The following is a 23,355-nucleotide window of genomic DNA, read 5'->3' as shown; positions in this document are numbered from 1 at the left end:
CTTGCCAGCTTTGCTGCAGACCCAGCACTTTTTTGCTGCACAGACAAATGCCTCCAGCATATTCCTGCGCTGCCTCTGCATTCCCCACTGTGCTAGGGCACAGCCTATGTCAGCCTCTGTCCTGCTTGCCATTAAGATGTGGGATTCATATCCCACTGCCTCTACATCACTAACTAGTTCATCAGATATTCTCTTCAAAAAACAAAGATGGGTGCTGCATTCAGTTTTCTACAAAGTCTACCAGACTGATTTGTCCAAAGCACTGGGTGATGGAAGAGCTAGAATGCAGAAGAGTATTTGCTTTCTCCATTGGAATTTCCTCAGCCCTGCCCAGAAAGTCAGGTGAGAACATTTCTCTCTCCTTTTTACCCTCACATGACCAGAACTTGAGGTTGTACAAATGCCCAAAAGACATCAATGGAGAAAAGAATCCCGCTCCAAACTTTTGGATGGCAGAAGTAGTTAGGATTTACATTCACCAAACAACAGAACTCATAGCCAAATTTTGCTTTATTAACTAGACTCCTTGTAAGTTCCGGGTAGGAAGTCTCAGTGTGGTTTGGATATTTTTATTCCCCACTTAACAGCAAGATCTCCACAGGACAGAAAATGAGATAAATGTGAAGCTTGGAGTTGTGCAGCAGTAACAGTTCAAGATTACTCAATATTCGGATCCTGACATCCAGAGAGTTTTCCCCTCTGCCATATCAAGCCCTCAAGACAAACATCCCAAAGCCCATACCTCAAAACCAGATTTTAATCTGGATTCCAAATGGACTGACACACGGATTCTGACATAAGTCTTACCTAGAAAGTTCCTGCTGGGCCTAACCTCCTTAACTTGGATGCTTGTGGCTCCCATAGGGATGATAATGATTTGATTGTAACCTGAAAAAGAAAGAAAATAAAAAAGAATTATTCAATATCTGTCTGTGGATGCTACACAGCCACTCTTCTGTGCCAAAGATGCTCATGGTTTCAGTGGTGCCTGAACAACTACATGAGCTTTTTGCTGGTGGCTTGAAGCATTTCTATTGTCATTTTGACAACATTCTGGGTAGTTTCACCCTACACAGGTCAGTCTATGTGTAAAAAATTCCTCAGAAAAGTAAGCACAGGGGTCAATGCATATTCTATTTTTTAGATTTTAAAATCTTTGGAATTCGAGCAAGCATCATATTGGAGTTCAACACAGAGAGATGTGACCACAAGTGTACTTGTTATCTTGAAATCTTTCAAAATTGCTCAAATGCAGCAGATGCAGCCCCACTTCTAGGCTTGCACTTATCCTGGGGGGCTCTCAAGATACTAGACAATCTTACAAAAGCAGTACATAACTGTGTTCTTATGGTACATTTATAGCACCTACTTGAGAGGGAGCAAGGAAAGACACCAGCATCATGGCAACAGCTTCTGTATGTGCAGAGACCAAGGACGTGATTCCCAGGAAAAGGCCATCAGTACATTTTCTGATGCTAAGGCCACCCACCATACAGACATTTCAAGTGAACATCCAAGCGTGCCTACAACCATCACATGAACAGGTGTCCCCACCAGCCCTTGTAGCAGTTGACTTTTAGTTTAACTCCCTCCTTCTCACCTGCCCAAACTACCCAGGATCAACTGTACCTTTGGGGAGGCTGGTCACATCAAAAGTGCCCTTCACACCATAGCAGGTGGTGCCATCTCCTCCACACTGCAGGCACTTGTCCTCCTTCTTGTCAGATTCCAGCATATTATCACAGCCAACAGCCTGTCAGAGCACAGGAGCATTAATATGAATAAACCATAATGACAGAGAAAACAAAAAAAATGGCCAAATGCTGGACAGATCTAATAAGAAAGCCTGAATATATGAAGTCTGTGAAGTCAAGATAGGGCAGAGAAAGAGCTGACAGAGAAAGGACAGGGTTAGTATCTACTATTTCACATCCAGAGACAGATAAATGCTGTCCACATGCTCCTCAGTACCTTGAAAACTGAATGGTTCACCTTTTCTCATCCTATTATGAAAGGTCAATGAAAGGTCAAGTAGAACAAAGGGAAACAACAGGAAGACTGACAGACCCAATGATGAATGAAGGAAGCAGCAAGATGACTAACCTGACAAACTCCCTCTACACAGATGTCCCGTTTGCCAGGTTCACAGGTAGTCCCATCGACCACAGCTTCCTTGTGCCTGTAGTAGAAGTTCTCTCCCTTGGGAATACAGTTTAACTCACACTTATTAGGTGCTGGCAGGAGAGAAAAAGCAAACATTATATTATAGCTTGATAATACATCAGAAGCCTAGTTTTAGATCACAGGAGCAGAAACAGAGGGGTGGACTGACATTAAATGGCAGACATTGAACAAATTTCTGGGTCACAAACTGCTGGAGGCTGGAAAAACACCCTGGTAAAATCCCACTGTATGCAACTGTTTCCTCAGGGGACATTGATTCAGGCAGATATTTGGTTATTCTTAGACTGTTCTTATGCTCCCTTGGAGTACAAGACTTTCTAGAATGAGAACAAGTGCTGATACAGAACTGTTGACAACCCACAAAACCCCCCTTTAAATCCATCTTAAAATCCCTCATAATTTGTTAACAAACTGTGAATGATACCATATCAAAGCTCAGAGCAAGGACCCCGTGGTTCTCACACCTGCCTTCTGAACTGGTTCCTCAGGAGAGCAATTGAAGAGACGTCATATTTTCTGAGGCACTCATTAATTATACACATTTGTTTCTCCTGTTCCCCACTAATATTCTTTTGCCAATACTGGAAAATACAGCAGAACTTCTGCTCCTCTAATACTTGAGAACGTAACTGCAAGCAGTTCCAGATTTCTTTAGTGATGTTTCTGAAAGAATGGTTGTTACAGGAGACAAGTACTTATTGCTACAATGCTGTCTCCTGGCCCGTGCATCCAGTGTCTTTGTGACAGCAATGCCTTGCTGCTGGCAAAAAGATTTTTTCCATGCTATCCCCTGCCCCACACTCCAACTAAGAAAGTATCCTGTGAGGACACTACAGGAAAAAACATCATAGTCATTCCAAAACATACTGTTGATAAGAAGGGATGAAATGCAACCCTAGATGTTCATCATTACCTCCATAATACGGAAGCCACTTGTATTTCTTTCCTTGGAATTCTGTCCCATCAAACTCTGCACACTGCTCTGCTCGAAAATCCCGGGAGCCTTCTGGGCAGCTCTGTTTGGATGAGAAAATGTATTGGGTCATTATAAAAAGGAGGAAAATTAAGTGTGCAATAAAAAATTGGGTTTTGTTGTTATCCCTCCCATATCAAATCAGGGGCCCAATTTCAATATACAAGGTGTACTATTAATGAACTGCATTCACCAGTGATGCCAGACAAACAGAAACTAATAATGACACATAATTTCTGAACAAGAATTACATTTTTCTTGGGAAAAGCAGCAACAGGCAAGAAAAAACAAAAACAGAGCACTATACCTGAACATTACATGACCGATAGCTTCGTGTTGGTCCAACACAACTGGAAGGACCTTCTGTCCTGAAAGTCAGAAAAACTACATGAAGTTCTCTGTAGAATACACACACAAAAAGTCATCTCATGGCAGACATTACAAATCACCTTCACACCAAGCATATCACCCTCACAGTCTCATAAAACAGCAAAATAACTAAAATGCACTTCTGCATCACTAAAGCAAGTTGGCATCTTTTAGTGCTGTTTTCTGCTATGGTTTGTGTTCTGGTATGAATGAGACACAGACCATGAACAATTGCAGTGCAGCTCTTTGGGGTCATGTTTCAACTAAATAATGGAGGCAGAGCTTTTAGTCCATTGTCCACCAGCAAAAAGTCAAGGTGTTCATACAAGACAGAGAAACATGTTATGAGCAGCAGGAGGGTAGTGGCCAATTCAGAAGAGGTATGAACATCATCTGTCGCACTTTTTATATGCAGACTAGGTCCATTAGTAGGAAGAGCTAACCATGCCCATGGAAAGCGTGCAACACCCACATTCCAGTCAAACAACGCTGGCTGAGAAATATGGAGATTAACAACTGTGGAGGAAATTGATCTGAAAAGTCAACCAGTGTCTAATACCTCAATATTCCTAAAATGGAGAGACAGGCCTCCAGGGATTCTGGTAGGTGTATACCATAATGGGCAATGCTTCACAGTTCTGGATTCTTCCATTACAAAACCCCCCTCTTATTTCTCTAAACACAGAGAGGCTATTTTTTTAAGATATTATTGAGAGTTTGGCTTTTTTTTCTCCTTTTCTTTGTTTTCACCCACAACAGGATGTCTAAGGTGCATCACTCCCAATAGGTGCAGCACCAGTCACCATCCTCACTAGAATGCAGCTAAGCCAGCTGCAAGTGATGTGGCACAGTGCTAACACTGCTTGAGCCAACTCTGCTCTGGGGCAATTTACCTTCCTAGGATTTACGAGCCTGAGAAAATCCTGGCACAGTCAGCAGCTCTCGGGAAAGGAACTAACTTGCTCCGGACTGTTCTCCATCGCTCTCCAGAGCTTGTCACACCTCAATGAACAGCTGCTGCCATGCCAATTACCTGATTGCACAGCCTTGGATCAACAGAGAAACTGCTGTGCACTATCAAAGGAGCCAAAGCAAGGATGTGTTGAAGAGGGCACTATTCAAAGCAGTAGTTAAAGGACTGAAAGTGAAGTTCATCTCAAAATGGTCTCATTCCCCTGGGATCAAACACTAGGTCATTTCTGTTCTGGATGTATATTGGAACAAAACTGCAGGAGCTCAGTAACAGAAAAAGGCATTTAAAGAATCAAAAGGAAGGCTAGCCCTCACCTTTGGGAATAGCAGCGCCGCTGCCGAAAGGCGACCCCACCGCCACAGCTCCGACTGCACCTGCTCCATTCACCCCAGCTCCCCCAGACATCAACCTGCCGTTTCATACGGTGGCCCTGTAAATGAAAAACCACAGACATATCAGACAGACACGGCAACACAGGGAAAAAACCCAAATGAAAATCAGGCAGAGAACCTATGTGTTCTCTTGCAAAAAAGGCTGACCTGCTGTGCTGTATTCCTAGTATGAGAAGTGGCACAGAATAATAAATCAGAAACATCAGGCCTCTAATATCTAGGAGTATTAGCTTGCTGAAGACATATAGCACATCCAGCTTTTTAATCTCCCTTAACTGCTACTCTTTGTCTATTCATAGAATCTCAGCAGTTTTGAATAACCATCTAAAAGAGGATAACATCTTCCTCTCAGCAAGGCAGCAAAGGCAAATCATTACTTCAGGGACTATGAGCACTGCCACTGCACACCAGATCAATAGAGCCACTTAATCCCAAATCCTTGGCTCCAAGCCCAATGCTTAAGAGAAATAAAAGAAGCAGAAAGGAAAGCCCTGAAACACTTTTTACTGCAACAAAATTCCATACATGGACCTTTTCTCCCCTTACCCAACTATGTCCAGTGATGATGTCAAGGTTTGGGCCATCATTAGCTACAGTCTTAATTAATTTTGTATGAAGAAAGTCTGAATGAACACTGACATTAAGAGAAATAACCATGACAATATAGACAAGAAGTTACAAGTGCAATGCAACCAACCAAAACACATTGTCTTGGAAATAGATGAAATATCATACTTTCAGGAAAAAAGGCCTACTGCAGCTCATGGGATCCACATACAGCAGGACATGGGTGGTTAGTGGGAAGAAAGGCAATATCCAGAAATAAAAAAGGAATATTTGCAAGATGCAGCAGGCAGAGAAACAGAAGGTAAAAAATTATTGTGATGTAATCCAATTCACTTCCATACACACTGTATCCCACCAAATTTACATAACCCCCATGTCTAGGTCTCAATCCATCCCCTAGTTTCACACAGTTCCTGTTGACTTGTAGAGTATGGGAGTGTGCAGTGCTGTGTTCATTTCCCTGCCTCATGCTCTGTGTCCATTCCTTCCCGTTGCCCCCCTGGTATCCTCATGTCAGCTATTTTCTGATGATCACCCCAGCTAGTAAGTGCCATCATAAGGGTTTTCTGCAGGAGTGAAGGATATCCTAGAAGTGGAGATTTCACCACAGCAGGAATATGAACCCTGATCAGCAAGCAATTTCTACCCACACAGGTCACTTTCCATGGTCTACAGAGAAGGAATGCACTGTGGAGAAAGATCCTCAGTTTAAGAGCATATTTTTCACTTCTGTTAACAGATAACTGCTTTTACACAAGACATCCAAGTCTCTGCTAGAAATGGGAGCTAGTCTAATAAATCATCCAGTGAATCCAACTGAGGTGAGATGCATGGGTTAATCCTCCCTTGTCATTTAGACAGGCTTAATGATTTTCTACACACACTCCTTGCCTGACTGTATTTCCAAATTACAGTCTTGTTTCTTTCCTTCACCCTCTTTTAAAGAATAATTCCCTGCTGCTGGCAGAGTAACAGGCAGAGATATTAGCCAATCGTATCTATGCATTTAGCATTAAATTACCTACAACTATCCGTCCGCAGAGCCACCCCAAATTATTATCTACACTGCTATAATGTGAAACACTTTCTTCCCAGCCCAGGCTATTTAATTTTCTTCACACAAGTTCTGTGCAATTCTTTCTAATACCTCTGGTTCAGACTAACTGTTTGCCTTCACCACTCACTCAATGGCACTACCCAGGTTACAGCCATTTCTACATATCTTCTCTTGGCCAAGTCAACATCTCCCTGACCTCGTGCCAAACCCCTTTTCCATTCTTTCATTCCAGATATTGAGTTCAGTATTTGTCTTCTGCATTCTCATTTGTCTTTCTGGGAGTAATCCCAACAACAGAGTTTCAGTTTTCAGCAAGGCATCTTATTTTCCCAAGTTTTTCTTTCAGACATCTGATTCCTCCCTCTGTAATCCCTCCTCTTTTAATCTCAAAAGAGTAAAATATGCTACCTTTACACTCTGTTTCTCTACAATCTTATTCTTCTGTATCAACTGACTGATTTAGGAGCGGTATTATCTCACCTTGGAAACAAGGGACTCTTCAGTCAGCATAAGGGAGAAGGAAACATGTAGATAAAAATCCAAAGGAAGAGCATTTGAAAGTCAGATTACTGGAAGACAATAAGGATAGAAATCCCTTCCTTCACACACACACACCCCACCCTGATAAATATTCCAATATCCCTCCTACAGAACTAGCATTCTTTATTCCTTTTGTAGGGAGGAAAATCTGCAGGGACTCTTTGTTGTAAGGCTTAATCATCCACAGAGTGCAGGAACAATATTTTTTCTCAGTATCACTCCATTTACACACATCCCAAAAGGAGCATCAGCCCAAAGAATCCTCCCAAAGCTGTAGAGTGTTAGAGAAACATTTTAATAGGGGCCCAACTCCCATATTTGAAAATCTGTGTACAGTCCTCATTACTTCAGTAACTGCACACGTGTACACAGGGAACTATAAAGCTGCATATTTATAAAAAATAATAAATATACAACATAATCTGATAACAGGATGTTTTTAGATGCTGTCAGATAGTTTCTGTTCCAAAAGCCTCTATTAACTCTCTTCAGACACAGGAATGCTTTTATCTATTGTCAGCCAGGACAACCAAATTCCATTCCCTCCTGGATTCCAGAACTAAAAATCTGTGATTTTCATCACTGTTACAAATTCATTTGGTTCCATTCTTCTCTTGCTTCAGCCCACCATGTGTACAAGAATGTAGCTTCTTTATCTGCATTAAGTACATATTTTAATGTTTCAGGAAAAGTGAGAAAATACATATAACCATCTTACTTGATTTCTAAAAACTCCAGAAAGAACTGTCAGTTAATGCCCAACTGCTCTGTCTAGTTTTATTGCCAGTTAAGACACCAGAAGTGCATACCTTCTGGGAATATTGATGTTGCCCGTGACCCTGGCACCACATGCTCTCAGTGCTCATTTACACACAGGCTGCTGTGGTATAAAAGTTTAAAAGGCCAGGGATTCCATTTTTATGAGCACTGCATTGGTTTTATCAGTTCCTACGGATGAACTGATGATGTAGTTGCAGCATCTGCTGTTACCAGGCCAACTATATCTGATATAACCAGCAAGTAAAAAATCTACGCCTCTGAGTCTCTAGAGCTCCAGACTCCATCTGCAAAGACAATTCCAGTATGCATCAGATACAAACAGAAGAATTCTGGAAAAAAGTCCTTGATGGCATATTATATACTACATAGTATTTGGTTTTACATATGAAACATGCACTGGAAGAGAAGTTATGAATGGGAAATGACTCAGAAAGACATAAAATGCTGTCAGCATGTAGTATCACTTTAGAATGGGCCCTTGAAAGACTTTTCAGTCAGTCTGATGAGATCAATAGGAAAATATGCATGGGAAGAGGACTGTGCTTCCCAGACAAACGCATTGCAGGCATGCAGTGATCCACAAAGTTCATATACCCAAATGGGGACTAATGATTCCGTGCAAATAACTTCCTAGTGCCTTGCTGCAACTCACATACTAGCAAGCTATCAAAGCAAACTTACAAATCAAAGCAATTTACTTTAGAATCACAAGTGAGCAGTGAAGTTCTGCAGTCACATGTCCAAAGAACCTACATTCCAGTCAGGTTCTTACCCCTAGTATTTCCCTTACTTCTTGGACATCTTTAAGGGCTTAGAGATAGTCAACCTGAACTGCTCTGTGAATTTTATTTGTGCTGCCTTTCCAAACTGACAAGCAGCAACAAAACATCGTGTTGCAGCACTCCAACAGTCATTGCTCAAAGCACATGGTTACTGATAACCACGCTATGCCCCAGAGATTTTGGACAAGGCTAGTGCTTGCTTTTAATCCAGCAGGTTGCATAGCTTTGGTCCATTGAGCTGCAACTGAAGCATCATTTTGGACACTGAAAAGTTGTTACTGTGACTTCTGGGGCTGCTTCACAGTTACCAGATTCCATTCAGATCAGATACAAATCTGTGCTGACAGTGAGAACATGGTGGGAAATCTTTGATGCTGGAGGTTGCTGACAAGGCCCTGTACAACTGTTATCCACTGAAAACTGATATTGCTCATAATGAAAAAAATTAGTAATGTGGTGTTACTGTTATGTTATGCATAACATAATAGTGGCTTAAAACTACATTCCGTGGTTTAAAACTACATTCAAAATCAGACTTTCTCTCTCTCTTTAACCTTTCTTAGTATTTCTGACTCAACACTGCATCCTTTTATTTGAAAAATATTTGCTTTCTGGGGTTTATAGTTTCTGAAATAAGATTAATGTTTATTTTGACACATCCTGAACTGTAGCCTCATTTATGAAACATGAAAGAAGGATACGAACCAAAGACTTTATAAAAGAAAATTATCACCACGATAATTTCTGTAATGGTTTAATTGCCAAAGTCTGGGCAAGTAAGAAGTCTTCAATGAAAAAATACAGCTTTGTTAAGTTTGGATAGTAATTGCTTAGAGAAAAGTTAATTGCTTAGAGGGAAGTTAATAAGGGAAGGGGAGAAAGGAAGTGTCCAGGTGCCCCAAGGGCTGGCTCCTCCCTGTGGGCGGGGGGCCAGTAGCAGGAGGCTGTTCTGGAGCAGCAGGGCAAGCCAGGGCATGGACCCAGCCCTGAGAATTGGGCACCTCCAGCCAAAGACAGGCTGGACATGGAACTGCAGGTGAGCCTAGCTCATCAGGGTCCGTGGCTGGGCCAGGAAGGGTTGTGCAGATGTAGCATCAGGATGATGCAGGATGCATCTTCACTGCAGCAGGAACTAACAGCCCCTGGAGCCTGCAGTGGAATCCTGGGCAGTGGGCAGTGTGGAGGGAGTCCAGTCAGGGCCAGTAAAGCCTAGTAGTGCCCTCAGGACCCTAACAAAAACAACCCACAATCCTTACACCATGTGCTCTTCAGGAGGTGAACCATTTTCTTCTCCTTTCTATATCCAGAAGATCTACTCAAAACTACAGTGATGACCATTGATAACTTTTTCACATAGTTAAGCTCTGCACGACATGTGGTGTTCCACACTCAAACACAGTTGAAAGGGAAGTGAAAACATAAAGTATATCTTACATGTTTATAATTTAGATACATGCTACTGTTCCAATAGATGCATTTTCAAGAAAATCCATCTGCAGCAGGCTAGGATATTAGCCAAAAATGCAACCAAAAATAAGCTAATTAATCCAAACCACATCAGCAAGGCATTTTTTATAATTCTGTCTTAAGCATTGATCTTGGCTCAAACACAGCAGGCTTGCAAAGAGCTTTGAAGGTGAATAATGCCAAGTACCATTATTATGAATAATGAATAAGTAATGAAAGAATTGCATTCGAGAAAAACTAGAAGAACAGGAATGAAAGCGAACAAGATGGTGACAGCAGGAAGCGAAATACAAAATGGTACAGAAGAAGAGAGTATCTCATTAAGACAAGCTACTTTACAAAGAAGAGGGAAAAAATCCAGGCTTCGTTAGCTTTAATGGCTTGTGGTTTACACTAGTGTATGTCTCCTTTCATTCCTCTCTACCATTCTAGCCATGGCTTGTTAGCATATCCCGTCAAATCCACTAAAATCCAGCAGTTTCCCGGCACCTTCATTTTCTCAAAACACTTGAGATCGTCCCTACATGATTGTACCCACTCCCTCACCATTCCCAGGTCTTTTCCATGTTCCCTTCATTCACCTCTCCAACAACCCTCACTGCTACCTCTGTCTGGTCTGTCCCACTATACCCTTGGCTCCTTCCACATCCACTGATTTCCTGTCAGTTGGGCAGGATATGGTGTATGCCGGCTTGCTGGTTAGTGAGCAGAGTAGATACTACTTACTTTTCAGAAATGGAAAGACTCCCAGAAACTCTGGGTGGCCTAGAGATGACTAGAGTATTTAAAGAACTCTCTAAAACGATAACGCCATTGCAGAGAAGTCAAAGTAATTCTTGGAATCCTCGTGGAAGAAATGGAGGACATTCAGAAAACTCTACAAAGAGGACGATTGTGAGGGAACTTTATGGCCCCAAACTTATTTGGAAAAGTGGACAATACCCACAGTATGAAGTCACCATAAGTTGTTTATCCAAGGGGCCTAACAGGAACCAAAGGTTGAAATGGATAAACTGTTGCGTACTAGCAGACAACTGTCTCAGCTAAAACCACTTCAGCATCTGATTTCTGGAAAGTGGAAAATGTTGCACCAGTTTGCAAAAGGATCCCAGGGGAACTCTACACTCACATAGTATAAAACTGATGTCAACTGATAAATTAATAGAAATGATAACAAAGAACAAAATTAGCAGGCACCTGCATAAATACAGGATGTTTCGGGCAAAAAAGTCAATAAGGCTTTTTTAAAGGCAAAACCTTCTAAGATTATTGCAGTTTTTTAAGAGATTCTCAAACATGTCAGCAAGGGTAACCTGTCAGATACACTCATGTTTCAAAAAAAAATCCTTCACCTAGAGCTCTGAAGGAAGTTAAGCAGCCAGAGGACAGTCCTTCAGTGGATGATGAGCAGGTCACCCACAGACAAAGGCAGGAGTGAAATCTCCATCTACTGCAAGAATTGACATTAGCAGTAGAATTCCATAACAAACCTGAACTGCTCAACTCATTTATTAGTTAGTTTCTTATTAGTTATATGTTTATTATCAACTTTGCCAAAACCACAGAAGTAATGAAAGCATCTGGCAAGGGTAATTCAGGGTAATAAAGGACAACAGAGAACCAGACAGATACTGCAAAGAATTATGGAAAGACATTATAGTATAAGTGACTTGTCTCTAAAATGACAGTGGAGATTTCATGTAGGCAACTTAAGTGATGCACATGAAAAAACACAAGTCCTACCCTAACAAATAAAATTATTGCTTATGAGTTGATCTTTAACTCTCAAGAGCAGGATCTTGGTGTTATGATAGAAATGCTGTGTTGCTAAAAGTCCACGTGGCTTCTAAGAGACGTTGACTAAACTCAGGGAAAAGAAATAGAGACATCTCTAGCTCAGAGGGTCCATACACTGGAAGTGTATTGGGAGAAATTGTACTTGCCAATCTTTTAATAACTTTTGCTAGACGTGCATTTGTGACGTAGTTGGAGACAGGATATAGGCAAATGAACTGGTCCTACCCAGCACAATTATTCTTGTGCATGTTTTCTACCTCTCCCTCTGTAAGAATTCTAGTAAAATCTCCTTCTCTTTCTCACTCCTCACAGTAATTTTTACTGTTTCTGTATGACCTTAACTTTGAGGTCCTTGTGCACCTTCTGCCCTTTCTTTCAAACGTGGTTAAGGCATTTAGAAGTTCATTCAATACATTAACATTGTTTAAACAATAACAATGTTAATTTCTTTAGAATAAATTAAAACCAGCATTTTAACCTAGAACTATAGATCCATTGAAAATAATAGTGTTCAGATGAAATGTATCTGAACGTGACTGTCATCCAAGCCTCAGGCCAGCCTTCACTTTAAGCACACCTGCAGTACAATCTAGGAGCAAATGTAAGTATTGAACATGATCTAATGATCAGCTAATGCCTAAAGATCATAAAAGATGAAATAAAACTCTGCCTCAGATGCGCAGCTTTCCCTTGAATTCGTCCCATGCTATGGGCAGGTACGGCATTTCCAATCTGGGAAGGACTTCAAGATGCAAACATTTGCACCACAAAGCATACAATTCACACACTCCTCCTGCTCACCCAGCTGTAGTTTCTAGTGCTACTTCAATGCAAACAAAAGAAGCTAGAAGAAATGGGTGACCTCCCTTTCCAGATCCTTCAAAGACTGGTGAAAAGGAACACACACCACAGGTACTGTATGGCAAGACTCTCCCCATATTCTAGAAGGAAAGAAGGATTGAAAAGTACAGTGGGTGCCACCAAGGATAGAGCACTGGGCAGGAAATTTCCAGCAGCCAGTGGCTTTGACATGCAAGAGTCCCTCTCTTTCTGCTTAATGCTGCCTGCCGTGTCTGGCAGACAAACCAGCCACACTCACTGCAAGCAGACAGATGTAATTTCTGCCCTTATTCTGCTTGCTGCTTTCCCTAGCCTAACAACAAAGTAAAAACAAGTTCAGCTACTCCCCTCCAAAACCAGATGAAAACCACTAGGCATCAATCTGTACCCTTTAATCACATGCAGATCTGTAGACCCACTTCCCTACTCTCATGTAAGCCTGCAATTCACACATTTATAGCTGTACTACCATTTGCACTGTGAGTCTCTCTGCATGCAAGTTCATTCTGTCCTGCACCTGGGTCAAAGAAAAGGTGTCCAAGAAGCAATCACTGTGTGCATTGATAGACAGAAGGGATCTAAGAGGCAAGCAATTAATTCTGGAATAAAACCCATGCATACTAATTTTACTCTACCACCACCACCATCCTGTTCCTCCTGGGGTATACACGATTCACTGTATAGCTGGAGGTGATCTACCTTTCTACCAGTGTGCTGCTATGTTGGCAGCTCATTTTATACCAAAATCAAAACAATTGCTGCTGTCTTAGCTGCAAGGCTGTTCTGGATCTAATATCTAATGAAGAGGCAGAGCCTTAATTTCTTAGATATGTGCTACTATAAATTGAATTAATTGTTTCTCCTTCAGTGTGGAGAAATGCACCATGTCACTGACAATCTCTTATACCTCTGCCATTGGGAATTACAAAAGAACAGCACAGGGAAGGCAGGTTTTCAATGCTATGCAACATGGATTAAAGTTATTTTTCAAAAAATCTGCCATCTCAGGTGAAGTCCTAAAGGAGTAGAGAGTGATCTAGAAGAGCAAGTAATTCTCCAGCTTACAACCCCACCATGCAGTATTCCTTGCCTCAGTTTTCAAACTCACCCTCTGCTTCCCTTCCTTTCTCTAACCATTTGAATTTATAGCAGCAGGGCTACCATTCTGCAGCAGTTAGACAAGTGCAGGCATTGCTTTTTTAAAGCTGTCCCACCTGTGGGAGTTCAGACAGCTCCACTGCTCTTTGGGTGCTTAGCCAGATACAGCACAGAATTAAGTTGCCACTGCCACAATCAGTCCTGCCAGCTCCACCCCTCACAAGCTGACCATCTCCTGCTATGCTTCAGCCTGCTTGCATTAGCATCTGGTAAGGTATGGCCCATATCAAATAAATGTCATTTCTCTCTTCCCTGCTAGAAATAAAATGGAGAATTACCACAGCAGAGTGCCTCAGGGCTGCTGGATCTTCCTCATTACTTGGACACATCCAGCATGTCAAGGAAACTGAAGTTTAGTGATGAATAAGCAAAAGCTACTCCCTTCATTCAGCAAGGCTTCAAGAAAGCTACTGACAGCATGCAGGATGGAGTCTAATGCTACAGAGGAATGTAAGCCTTCACAGCTGCAGCATGCTTCAGTCATATCCCTTCCAAAAAAATCACCAGGTTGGAGAATAGGCATGTGAAGAGATGAACTGAATATAATGTATTCCATTCTAGTTCTTTAAACATACAGTACAGTCTTCTATTAGATCTTAGATAGCAAGAGCTCATTTAAGCATATTTTCCATCTATAAGACAGAAAATATGATGACTAACAAACTCTGCTTGATTTCTGATCTCTTATCCCTGATCTTCAAAGGTGGCCTAGAAAGCAAAACACTTATTCCAGGTGATAATTGCCTCTTTTGTTTTTCCTCCCATCTCTATTCCTTTACAGTTAACAAACATAACACCTTTCTTTGCTAACACTTTCACTTGACTCAGCAGGCCATATTTTACCTTCGATGTCCAACTCACTAATAAAGTTGGACTTAAACTCAGAGGAGCTGTTCTCAGAAAGATCCTATTCTCTCTCAGAAAGGAAGAGGGATCTTGGTTCTTAATAGCTGCATTCTTTTTCTGATAATATCAAATTGACTTAACATAAAGATTACCTCTCCCAGTAAAACTAAATCACATGGCTGAGAATTCTAAGATTAAAGAAAGAGTAAACGAGCTAACCAAAAATTCATTCTCTTTACTTCAAGCTACAACTCTTTTGAAGCAGGAGACAGCAATTACTGCTTTGCAGATGACATCCCTAGAGCCAAAGGCACTACCAGAATTCTGTTATTTAATTGCCATGTTAGATTTTTTTAAGATGTACCACGACAGGACTGATGATTTGAACCCAGTAGCTCTTTCAGAAAAACTTTTACAAAACACTTGAGTAACAAATATTGAAAATTCTTAAGAGAAGTATCTTTCATATCTTGTAACAGTGTATAGAAGAGCATTTACTTACTGAAAATACAGAAGGTGGCATCACTGTTAGCATGAGCAGAAGGACCAAGTTCTTCATCTGTGCCTGTGGGAACAGAAAGATTACTGATCAGAATTGCTTGCTTCTTTGCTGCTTGTTTGGTGGAACAGCTACAATACCACACACTAAAAAGGGAGGTGGAACTAAAATGAAGGTGAGAGAAGAAAAGTGGTTTTATCACTACACTCCCTGGATACATGAAGGCAAATGCATAGACTGAAATTACCCTGTACAGAAAGCCAGAATGTAATTACTGAGTGTAAATATTTCCCTGAACTTTCCTCTGGTATTATGAGAACACCATCCCCAGGCACAGTGGAAGGTGCATGCTGTTGCATGTCTGCCCTCCCACCCCTTTACATATACGCATGATAAAATACTTGAAGATTGCAATGACTTCAACCAACCCAAGGTAAGAAATTCCACAGTTAACATTTCTGTACTCTGTAGTCATCTTGTGCGGATTGGTGAAGCTTCATGTCTGTCTTTGTGCAGTCTCGCTTGTTTAAAATCCTACAGTTCATCATGGACAGCTACATTCAACAGTGAGGAGTTATATCCTTTCTGCAGAGCTAGAAAGGAGATCAGGTTACACAGATTGGTACTGCAGTGTACAACAGTTCCTAAATTTGGGGCATTATGCACATTTGTGACCACAATACCTCATTGGTACATTGGCTGTTCCTATTTATTCCTTCCTCTTTTGAGTTGCAGCCCACAACCACCACCACTCACCAGCGTTCACAGCTGTGACCACAGACACTTCAGCCACTAGAGACTGACTTTCTCATGACCATTTTCTCATGACCTCATGACAAGTTGACTAATCCCCAGAAAAAAAGGCGACAGACTTGATATTCCTAGCATAGTTTTATCTAGTTTGAGCTTCTTTCTAACTTGGGAAAGGAAAGGTAAAAGGACAGAAGAATAAATTTTCCTTTCACTATGCAAGACAGAATCAAGGAAGAAATGCTTATCCCATCAGTCCTTGTAAAAATATCTGTTTTAATATTAAAACTTCACATATAGCTCCTTTAGCCTAGCCTATTAAATCCAGCTAAAATACAGAATGTGCATCACTATTAACAGGGATAACACTTATATAAAATCACTGTTGCATGAGAATATCAAATCAGAACCAAGAAATGCCCAAAATGAAACCTACTTGCTCTAGTATTTGCACATTTCAGGTTATTTTATCATGGGCAACCATTTTTCTCCTAGTCCTAGGTCTCACTGAATCACAGCTCATTACAACTCCTCAAGTCCATATATATCATGGATTTTGACATTTCCAACATCACCTGTTCTGGGGATAAAAAAGCATGTTCTTAAATGTTTTTAACTTTCATATGTAAAAGCTCTTAACTTCTGAAAAATCCAGTTGCACCAAATTCTGAGTGCAAAATAGCGATGAATGGGGAAAACGTAACTGGGAAAACAAGCACTGGTAAACATCTCTCCCTAAATGCTGAATGCCAAACACAAGATTCATAAGAAAATGGAGCCATAGGAGCTTTTCATATGAATAGACTTTCATTAATTTTGGATTGATCATTCTTAAGAAACTGAGGGAAGATTATGTACACTCTCTTGCCCACACATGCTACTACTACTCTTCTCATTCAGGTCAAGGAAGAAACAACCCAGAGATACCTCCACAAGAGGTCAAGTACACTCTCTGTGTACTTGTGTACAACCAAAACATAGGCTAGACCTGCGTCAAAACCCTATCCAACCACAAATCTTTTCCCAGTGGAAGGAGACCCTTTTACTACAAGTTCTATGCACACAAACAGCAAAGCTCTCCTGAAGTTGTTCACACCACTAGCAAAGGGCACTGTGAAAGCAGCCTCATCCTTCAATAGTCTTGATATCAGAGGTATCTGAGATCACCTCCTGGTCCTACTACTCAGAGAAAAAAAAAAAAATCTCTTCCCCATCATTCCTCTCTCACATATTCCATTCCAGGCACCACTCAGGTTTTTGGAGATGGCCTTGAAAATCAAATGCTTGTTCTGCTGCTAATGGACTGCCCACTCAGCCCTTTCTACCATCTGAGCCCCAGCAAACAGGGAGCTGGGACCAAACCACATGAGGCTCCTGGAGCAGAGGCTAGAGGAGTGGCTCACCAGGGCTAGCAGTGTTCCTATTCCCCAAGCAATTAGTATCTTGGATGTTTTTAGCCAGATAGGATAAAAAGATTGTCTGAGGAGACAACTAGAGTCAGAACCCAATGTATGGGGCAATCCCAGGCATCAAAGCAGCAAGAGGTTACAGCTCTGGTGCTTACTTGTATTTTCGTGTCAGTGCACTTGTATGGAAATTGCTAAAATATGTCTCAAATTTGGCACTAAAAGTTTAGACCATTCAGCCCTAATAAACAAGTCAACATATTTCAGGAAGGACTGTCAGAAGGAAGAACAGGGCTGTCTGTATCCTATTATATCCCTCACTGCAAAACAAATTTTGTATTTGATTATCTGAGTTTCAATAAACTTGTTATTTCAAAAGCTTCCTCGGATATGGAATTCAGCATTTATCCCTTTCACCTTAATTTCAACCACAACAAATGGAACTGGGGAATCTGTCCGAAAGCTTAAAAAAAACCCCTCAAGTTCTGTTTCTGGATTTAATGGCTCTAACTCCTTGTAAGACCTGGGATACGGCAGCATATGTTTATTCTGATTGTTTGCCATTCTCCTCACTGAAGGCTGAGTATGTGGGGGAAGGAATGAAAAGGACAGTGCTCTGCAGTGTTTTCACTTGTAACAACAGCAGCTGCTGTTCCCTGTGCCTCCTGCCCTTCTCCAATTTTCTTCAGCCCTCCCCAGCTCCCTTTTCTCACTGTGTGCTAGAACAGCATCTCCACCCCTCCTCCACCCAGAAACTGCAGCAGGGCCTGAGGGGAAATGGTGACTTTATGCGTAAGATATGGAACAGCTGCTGGAAAGCTCACATGGAGGGATTCCTGCCATAGTACTAAAACATGAAGTTATCTCAGGGAGAGGGTTTACAAGACAAGAATCAGTTCACAAGAAGTAAGGAACCACCAGAATCTTCGACCAGAACTAGACGTGTACGCAGCTGAAACCTCTGCACCATACACCAGAAAAGATTCAAATTGTCTATCCAACCACAATCTGGCATTAACTGCTCAGGTTAGATGAATAAAAAGGTTGCAGTGGTGACTAGTCCCAGCCAATCTGTAAGCTTGGTCAAAAAGAATCCGCTTTGCAGTTCAGCTCTGGACTGTTTTCTGTAAGAGATGCTGACTCAAGCTCCTCCAAACACTGGGGAAGTTCAAACTTGAATCTAATTTTAGCAGCTCAGAAACCTTACTTCTATTCCAAAACAGGTGGGTGAGAGGGCTATGGAGGATATGGCTGCAATTTTGTAGCTCTGGACAGAACATAAAAACTCCACTACAACTGGAAACTGGGGTAAGTACCCTTTTTTCAGGGCTTAATGCTGAACCTGCGTAAGAAAGAATCTTTTGCCTTAACAAACAGAAGTTCTAGGGAAGACAGATGAGCAGACTTGGAGACTTCTCTACAGTAGAACCAGCAGTGACCTGCTGTAAAACTATTTTATTTAGTTAGAAACTCTTATCCAGGCCCAGGCAGGCTTAGCAAGATCAATCAAATCTTCATTAAGACCAGGAGTATGTTTCAGAATCAAGGACAGTTTTAATGACTCCTATATTTACTTTATGTGTGTAAATCCTGCCTTCCAATACACAAATAAGATTGCTTACTTAAACTTAGCCACTTTTCCAAATAACCTCTAAACACCCATGTTGCTGGGGAAACAAGACCTATATTGCCTGTATATATATGTAAAAATAACACTGAATCAGCTAGCTAATTTCAGGGTCTCAAAATCAACACAATTACATTTTGAGGGAAAAGATACTGGGCCAGGATGAAGAGAAGTGTTGGACTTTTAATGCATTTAGATGACAACTTTTTCTTTTCAATAGGAAGGAAATCCAGACTTGAGAGAAATGTTATGAATAATTCAGCCTTGCATAAACAAGAACCTAAGCTGTCTGGGCACTACAGAATCAGATCATGAAGTCAGAATACAACAGGTTTCATAAGTTCCACTGCTCACAGATTTATCAGTTTTTCTCTATTCTGTTTGAAAGTAATTGGACAGTCGGTGTTACATGGGTCTTCTCTGTTTAGCATGTAAGACAGACCAGTCTTCTTTGGCTTGTGATCCACATTTCTAAATCATCTTTGGCCAAAGATACATATCACATATGTGGGCCAGGGACTGCTCTAGGAGTGGTTCATAGGCAGAAGGTAAAAGACCCCTTCAGGGTTCCCTAGATAAGACTTATCTGGACATGCAGGTAAGTGGCAGAGCCATCCAGCATTACTGACTTTGGCAGGTCCTTATACTCATTTTATCTCCCAGATGGGGATTTGAATTACCCAACATGGATCTATTATTCCCATCTGAGGTAGCCCTGACACAGAAGTTGTCTTTGCATGCCTTGTGAGGTACAGATTGGCCACCCCAGCAATAAATCTTTGCCTGTTACAACATCAACAGAAATTGCTTATTGTAAAGTTTAGCACATCCAGCACTAAAGCAGAAGTTGCCCCAGTGATCCCACTACTCACACGTTTTCAGAATTCCCTCACCTTTCCTCCAGTCCCTTTTAACACATGAGATCTCACTCTAATGTTTTATGTTTAGAAGGTTTGGTTGACAGTGGTGGGAAGTCAGAAAGGATGATGATATGTTGCCCAGTTATTCACTGACAAATTTTTTTAGTCATTGACTCAGAGCAAAGTATTTGAGCTTTCAGACTCACTACATTTTTAAAAGACATTATGATTTTTGCTTCGCTCTAAAAATCATCCAGGATATCTTGGTTCCAGCTTGCTTTTGTTTGCCTTGACAACTGAGAAGCACCTTATAAGTTTTTGCTGGAAGAATTAGAAAAGGGAAAATACACACATACTGCAAGAAGGCGAGATGAAGATAGGCAGAGAAAGGGGTTCCATGGAGCAGGGATCAAGGATAGGGAAAAACTTCCATTTACTTAGGCTATGAGCTGAGTTGGGAGAGCACGAGGACCATATTACACAGTCCATAGGAACCAGGAAACCAATCATCACTTTAGGCAGAGGATATCACATCCAAGATACTTCTTAACATACCTGTTTTCTTTCCCAACTACAGTAAGCCATCCTTTTAAAAAAAAAAAATCCCAAAGAAAATCCTGGGCCTGATGTCCTTTGGGTTAGGGCAGATAAGTCAAATAATGTGCATGTGTCTGTTAAAGCAGAAGTTTGCTGAATTTCCTTTGCCTTGACCATGCGATTAGCCACAGTCATAAAGAGCTGTCTGCACACAAAGCAAGGGCTTAATGGAAATGGAGAGAAAACCGAAGAAAAACAACACAGGTTGTCCGAGTAAAAGTTTTACGGCCATATCTTTACCACTGGTACCCAGATTTAGTAATTCTATCTAAATACATGCTAGGAGTTGAAGAATCCTCACCAAGAAAGCAATCCCACTGAGATATACTTTCAGCTGTGTTATGCGTGTTATGAAAGAGAAACTTTCAGCTAGAATAACTTTAAAATTCACCTTGTTAAATGAAAAAAAAAAAAAAAAGTTACAAAAACTTACTAACAAGCCCAGCAGCTGGAGAACTGAGTAGTGGTATCACAGAAGAATATTCTAGCCTGCACTCTCAATAGTCCTTCAACTCAGCCTTCAGCCTGATTCCTAACAGGCACATGAATCTGCACCGGGCCATTGCTTCATGTGGCTGACACAGACTGACAGTGTTTTTACAGAGGATTTCTACAGCAATGCCAAGGTCAGCGACACCTGGGGAAGCTACAGCAGCCTCTGACATACAGCTTTAATCTGAATACTGAAATCATGCAGAAGAGTAGTTGAAAAATGATCAGGCTCAAGAGGAAGATCAATACGCAGAGGTTCTAGTAAGGCCTCACACCTATCAGTGGGTATGGAAGAAGCAGACCTACTTCTTTTCCCCACTCTCCAAAATCTACAGTGAAGTATCTAAGGCTTAAGTCAGTGAAGCAGTATTTTCCAAGTAAATGTGTTCACTATACCAGCCCTTTACAGGAGCTAATATAGTTTGTCATGAGGGCAATTTTCTGTCTACCTATTAATATCAGCTGAGAGTCAATTTTATGCAACTAGCCTCCCACTGTTAGGTTTGCAGCAAGAGATTTATTATAAGGAGTAAAGATAGGATTCTGCCTTCTATTTTGGTAGTCTCACTGTGCTTAGCTGTTAATTAAATCTGGGAGCATCTAGGGATAATGACAAACACACAGAGACTGTTTTAGACATTGCAACAAGAAGCCACACACTGCCTATGGAAAATACATGACAAGGATATAGTCTCCCAAACACTAGCATAATTGAAGAGGAATGGCTAACAATCTTTTACATCTACTACTGTCTTGTCACAGCTTAAGCTTCATTTCTATGAGATATTTAGTCTGACCAGAAATATCACCTGACACTGAGCACTGCTGCTGTTTCTAAATCACAGGATGGATTGGGTTGGAAGGGACCTTAAAGATCATCTAGTTCAACCCTCCTGCCATGGGCAGGGACAGCTTCCACTAGACCAGGTTGTTCAAAGCCCCATTCAACCTGGCCTTAAACACTTTCAGGAATGGGGTATTCACAACCTCTCTGGGCAAACTGTTCCAGTGTCTTGCCACTTCCTGAGTAAAGAATCTCCTTCTAATATCTAATCTAAATCTCCCCTCTTTTATTCTAGAACCATTGTCCCTTGTCTTATCACTACCCACCCACACAAAAAGTCACTCTCCATCTCTTTTCCAAGTCCCCTTTAAATACCAGCAGACAGCAGTGAGGTCTCCTCATAGCCTTCTCTTCTCAGACTGAACAACCCCAGCTTTCTCAGCCTGTCTTCATAAATGTGCTCCAGCCCTCTGATCATCTTTGAGGTCCTCCTAAGGACTCGTTCCAGCAGGTCCACATATATTTCTTATGCTGAGAGTGCCAGACCTATATGCAGCACTCTAGGTGGGGTCTTACAAGGGCAGAGTAAAGGGAGAGACACCTATCCCGCAACCTGCTGGCCACACTGCTTTTGATGCAACCCAGGCTGCAGTTGGTTTTCTGGGCTGCAAGCACACAGAACATTGCTGGTTCATGTCCAGGTTTTCATCCACAAGAACCTCCCCAGTCCTTCTCTGCAGGGCTGCTCCCAATGCATCCATCTCCCAGTCCGTACTCAGGTCTGGGATTGCCCCAACCCAGGTGCAGGACCTTACACTTGGATCTTGTGAACTTGATGGTGTTCCCATGGGCCCACTTCTCAAGCCTGTCCAGGCCCCTCTGGATGATATCCCAGGCCTCTCTGGATGATATCCCAACCTTCTGTTGTGTCAATTACACTGCTCAGCTTTGTGTCACCTGCAAACTTGCTGAGAGTGCACTCGATCTCACGGTCTATGCCATTGATAAAGATATTTAAGAGCACTGGTCCCAAGACAGAGCTTTGAGAACACCACTTGTACCCAGCTTCCACCTGGACATAGAGCCATTGACCACAACTCTCTGGCTGCATCCACCATCCAATTCCTTATTCACAGAATAGTCCACCCTTCAAATCCCCCTCTCTCCAATTTGGAGATAAGGATGTTGTGTGAGACTGTGTCAAAAGCCTTACAGAATTCTATGTAGATGATTTTGGTTGGTCTTCCCTTGTCAGCTGCTGCAGTCACTCCATCACAGAAGGGCATTGGACTGGTCAGATATGATTTGCCTTAGTGAAGCCATGCTGGCCTGTCTTGGATCACCTCCTTTTCTTGTATACATCTTAACATTGCTTCCATGATCTTCCCAGGCACAGAGGGGAGGCTCACAAGTCTTTAGCTCTCTGAGTCTTCCTGTGTCCTCTTTTTAAAAATAGGAGCAATGTTTCCCTTTTTCAAATCACTGGGAAGTTTGCCTGACTGCCATGACTTTTCAAGTATCATGGAGAGTGGCTTGGCAACCACATCAGCCTGGGATGCATCTGCTCAGGCCCCATAGACTTGTGCCTATTTGGTTTCATGAGGCAGGTCTCAAA

General features: G+C 41.6%; 1 protein-coding gene across 7 annotated transcripts in view; it reads right to left on the bottom strand.

Moving 5' to 3' along the window:
- Nucleotides 1-23,355, bottom strand: part of PAPLN (papilin, proteoglycan like sulfated glycoprotein) — a 56,531-nt gene that overhangs the window by 25,403 nt on the left and 7,773 nt on the right. For all 7 annotated transcript variants that reach the window (XM_050336815.1, XM_050336812.1, XM_050336813.1 and 4 more), the window contains exons 2-8: nucleotides 15,228-15,290; nucleotides 4,814-4,929; nucleotides 3,465-3,525; nucleotides 3,098-3,200; nucleotides 2,104-2,234; nucleotides 1,630-1,753; nucleotides 808-888 (exon numbers count right to left, since the gene is read on the bottom strand). In XM_050336815.1, the coding sequence (XP_050192772.1) occupies nucleotides 808-888; nucleotides 1,630-1,753; nucleotides 2,104-2,234; nucleotides 3,098-3,200; nucleotides 3,465-3,525; nucleotides 4,814-4,929; nucleotides 15,228-15,284 (673 nt within the window). In that variant the 5' untranslated portion in view covers nucleotides 15,285-15,290. The remainder of the gene's footprint in view (nucleotides 1-807; nucleotides 889-1,629; nucleotides 1,754-2,103; nucleotides 2,235-3,097; nucleotides 3,201-3,464; nucleotides 3,526-4,813; nucleotides 4,930-15,227; nucleotides 15,291-23,355) is intronic.

This window comes from Myiozetetes cayanensis, unplaced genomic scaffold (assembly GCF_022539395.1).
Source record: "Myiozetetes cayanensis isolate MyiCay16 unplaced genomic scaffold, myiCay2020 scf6-25, whole genome shotgun sequence".
Taxonomy (NCBI): Eukaryota; Metazoa; Chordata; class Aves; order Passeriformes; family Tyrannidae; genus Myiozetetes; species Myiozetetes cayanensis.
The sequence above is the reverse complement of the archived record's forward strand: the minus strand, read 5'-3'. Positions and strand labels throughout refer to the sequence as shown.